The 4,157-nt window shown below is 45.5% G+C and overlaps 1 protein-coding gene across 1 annotated transcript; it reads left to right on the top strand.

The window, feature by feature from the left end:
* The first annotated feature begins 381 nt into the window (after nucleotides 1–381).
* snrnp27 (small nuclear ribonucleoprotein 27 (U4/U6.U5)) lies at nucleotides 382–859 on the top strand. The gene is given in 1 exon segment (XM_060849575.1): nucleotides 382–859. A coding segment is annotated over 1 exon segment (432 nt). The 5' UTR covers nucleotides 382–388; the 3' UTR covers nucleotides 821–859.
* The last annotated feature ends 3,298 nt before the right edge of the window (nucleotides 860–4,157 follow it).

The following is a 4,157-nucleotide window of genomic DNA, read 5'->3' as shown; positions in this document are numbered from 1 at the left end:
GGCTTTGGTGCGGTAGGATGAGAGAATCACAAGCCTTGTAGCAGGAATCCCTCCTGAAAAGTAGAGGTAACAGGTGCTTAGCCAAAAAAAAAGATTCAGTTTCCTGTTGACACACACAGAGAAGGAAGAGGCAGTAAATTGAGTCCTGACTGCAATTTTAACACAACCTGAGTAATAGAATTATTAAGGCTTTTCCATCAAATCCAGTTCAGAAAGAAGAGGACCCAGGACTACAAGGGGCTATTAATGATACTTTACAAATGTAGTGATTGAACCCAGGTGGATTTTGTTGGCTATGAGATCCTTGATTAGGGCTGTTAATCTGGGCCAATCAGGGAGCCCTGGCTGACAGATATAAACAGGGGATTTTGTCTTGGTTTCGGGGACAATGGGCCGCAGCTGGAGCCACTCCCCGCGGAGAGAGCGCCGCCACTCGAGATCGACGTCGAGGGAGCGGGATCGAGCCAGACGCCGCGAGAGGTCCAGGTCCCGGGAGCACAGAAGGAGCCGCTCCATGTCACCTCACAGAAGGCGGTCCAGGTCTCCATGGTGACACAAGTCCAGCTCCGCCTCTCCGTCACGACAGAAAGACCAGGAGTCGAAAGATCGCGAGATCTCAGAGGCTGACATGGAGGGAAAGACAGAAGAAGAGGTTGAGCTGTTGAGGGTGATGGGCTTTGACGCTTTCGACACCACCAAGGGCAAGAAGCTCGAAGGTTCTGTTAATGCTTACGCTGTTAATGTGCAACAGAAGAGGAAATACCAGCAGTACATGAACAGAAAAGGCGGATTTAACAGACCGTTGGATTTCATTGCGTAACTCCTTTCCAGGTCTGGCGATACCTGACATTCTCGACCCTGCGGCCAGGGCGACGGGGCGGCTGACCCTTGACCCTTGCCACTATTCCCCAGCAGGACCCCCCCGCCCCCCGCGTTGTTTTCTTTGTCCCCAGGAGGTGCTGGTGGTGTCTTCAAACCTGTCGGCGAAGGTTTGACCGCATTTTGTGACGTTTATTCTGTATATTGTTTTCAAATTACTGTGCTGTTAGTGAGGCGTGGAGAGGGTGGACGTATTCCGTGGATTCACCTGTATCAATAAAAGCTCCAAACACAAAGTCCAAAAAGTAAATAAATAAATAAACAGGGGATTTTCTAGGGAGGGAGAATGGAGAGTGCAGAGTGGTCTGCATGGCAATCATGCATGTTCATCTGTTGGATATTTCGAATATTCTGAAAAGAGATTGTGTCCCTTTTTTTGGAGTCTTTATAAAGATCTTACAACTGAAAAAAAACAGGGGATTTATGTTAGAGCCCGGGTGTCTCTGGAGAAGGAGCACGCGGTGTGCATCAACACCCTTGAGCTGTTCAGGGAGAGGTGGGTGCCGCAGGGAGTGGAGTGCATCATTTCCCCCTCCAACTCTATTTTGATTTAACCCCTGCCCTGCCCTTCACTGTTTGATCACACAGCATTGCCCTTTGATATGAAAGGCACTGCTTTTCACTGGCCACGCGGGTGTTTTCTTTCTTCCTGGTGGTGGGAATTGAATAAAGATTTGTTCACTTTGTGTCTCCCACTGTGTCTCACACCTGCACACACACAACATGGGTGCTGGGGAAAAAAAATAAGCACTACCGCAGTTAGGCGGGAGTGTGGGGGTAAATAGAAGAGAAAAGAAAAAAAGAAAAAAAGAAAAGAAAACAAACGGGGATTAAGAGCACTGCTTGTCACTGGCCATTTGGATGTTTTCTTTTCTTCCTGGTGGTGAAAACGGAATAAAGAAAAATAAAAAATTTAAACAAAAATAAACAGGATTTATGTTAGAGCCTGGATGTCTCTGGAGAAGGAGCATGTGGTGTCCACCAACACCCTGGAGTTGTTCAGGGAGAGGTGGGCGTCGCAGGGAGTGGAGTGTATTATTTCCCCCTCCAACTCTATTTTGATTTAGCCCCTGCCCTCCCCTTCACTGTTTGATCACACAGCATTGCCCTTTGATGTGAAGGGCACTGCTTGTCACTGGCCACTTGGGTGTTTCTTTTCTTCCTGGTGGTGGAAATTGAATAAAGATTCGTGCACCTTGTGTCTCTCACTGTGTCTCACACCTGCATGAAAAGAAAATAAATAAATAAACAGGGGATTCAGAATCTCCTCCGTTCAGGGACTGACTCTGAGTTGGCTGGCCCCAGCCAGTGTACTGTGCGCAAGTAAATAAAGGGTGACTTGGTGACGGGATTCTGGCCTCTGTGCAGTTATTTCCTCAAACCTGTTAGCCTTGTTTTGAAATGAAAGCACACCAGTACTAGAATATAGTTTAATTGTGCTTAACAAGGACAAGAGCTTAAGAGTTAAATCTAGAATTTCTCTCTCTACAAGTGCTCTTTAAAGAGCTACTTTAAAATTACTAATTGATTTTCTGTCACGTTCCAGTATTCCCACTGCAGTTGGATGCAGTGAAATGAGTGTTGATTATATGCAGCTTTAACCTACAATATTAACATACCTAATACATATTCAGATTGGGAACCAAAAATAGCATAAGTAACATATGCCTCAACCTTTCTTGCTCTCTCTCTTTCTTGCAGGGGCATCCTGCCCAAAGTGCACGCTTTTTGTGGAAGTTACATTATTCCTCAATCATCTTGGAGGAATCATTGAAAAAAAAACACAAAACAAAAAGCTTTGAGAAAATTCTTTAAGGGAGATGAAGAGATAAAATGCAGAAAGGTACTTTGAGGGAGTAGCAGACAGCAAAGACTGGTACAACAGCTCCGCCACTCAGGACAGACCGTATATTTTTCAGTACATTCTACTGTGGTGCAAACACAATTTTTTCCAATTTCTCCCACTCCTTACACCTCCCCACAATCTCAGCAAACAACCACAGAATGTGGCGAAAAGACCCACCAGGATTACTGTTCGATTTGGACTGATATCTAACTGCCTCTTGTCTGTGCCCGCAGATCTGAAAATGTACCATGTGGGAAAAAAATAGCACCAGCACAAATTAAACTAATTTCCTAATCATACCAAGGCCTACTGGAGTTGAACATTTCCCTACAATTATCTCTTACTAAATTAACACTGCTCACTGACTAAAGCTGGAATGATGTAGCTTACTGGAGTCCTCATCAGACAGCACAATAGTTCCAGTGCAGTACAGTTGAGGAGATGCAGTCAAAATCGAATTTGGTGCCCATTATGGGCCGCTCACACTTTTCAGTGCCATTGCAGTTGATGCATCAGACACCAGTGAAGCTTTGTTAAGCTATTTAAACTATTTAAATGTAGTCATTCTTGATATATGGCTGCTGTGAATCGTAGAATCCCTACAGTGTGGAAAGAAGCCATTCAGCCCATCGAACCCTCCAAAGAGCAGAAGAACTAGGGGCAGGAGTAGGCCGTCCGGTCCATCGAGCCTGCTCCCCTACTCAATAAGACCAAGGCTGATCTTTTCTTGAACTCAGCTCCACTTACCCACGCTCTCACCATATCCCTTAATTCCTTTATTGTTCAAAGCAATTAGTCTTAGCTTTAAAAACATTTACTGAAGTAGCGTCAACTACTTCACTGGGCAGGGAATTCCACAGATTCATAACCCTTTTGGTGAAGAAGTTCCTTCTCAATTCAGTCCTAAATTTGATCCCTCTAATCTTGAGGCTATGCCCTTTTGTCCTGGTTTTACCAGCCAGTGGAAACATCCTCTCTACCTCTATCTTATCTATTCCCTTCATAATTTTATATGTTTCTATAAGATTCCCCTCATTCTCCTGAATTCCAATGAATATAATCCCAGTCTACTCAGTCTCTCCTCATAAGACATGCCTCTCAACTCTGGAATCAACCTAGTGAACCTCCTTTGCACCCCCTCTAGTCCCAGTACATCCTTTCTCAAGTAAGGAGACCAAAACTGCACACAGAACTCCAGGTGTGGCTCACCAGCACCCAACCAAGACTTACCTCCCTATCCTATTCCTCTAACCCTGCATTTCCCATGGCCAATCCACTTATTCTGTACATCTTTAGATTGTAGGAGGAAACCAGAGCACTCGGAGGGAACCCACGCAGACAGGGAGAACGTGCTGACAGTCGCCCGAGGGTGCAAATGAACCCTGGTCCCTCGTGCTATGAGGCAGCAGTGCGAACCACTGAGTCACCGTGC

The sequence above is a fragment of the Hemiscyllium ocellatum genome, chromosome 33 (assembly GCF_020745735.1).
Source record: "Hemiscyllium ocellatum isolate sHemOce1 chromosome 33, sHemOce1.pat.X.cur, whole genome shotgun sequence".
Taxonomy (NCBI): Eukaryota; Metazoa; Chordata; class Chondrichthyes; order Orectolobiformes; family Hemiscylliidae; genus Hemiscyllium; species Hemiscyllium ocellatum.
Note: the sequence above shows the minus strand (reverse complement) of the source record. Positions and strands in the feature narration are given on the sequence as shown.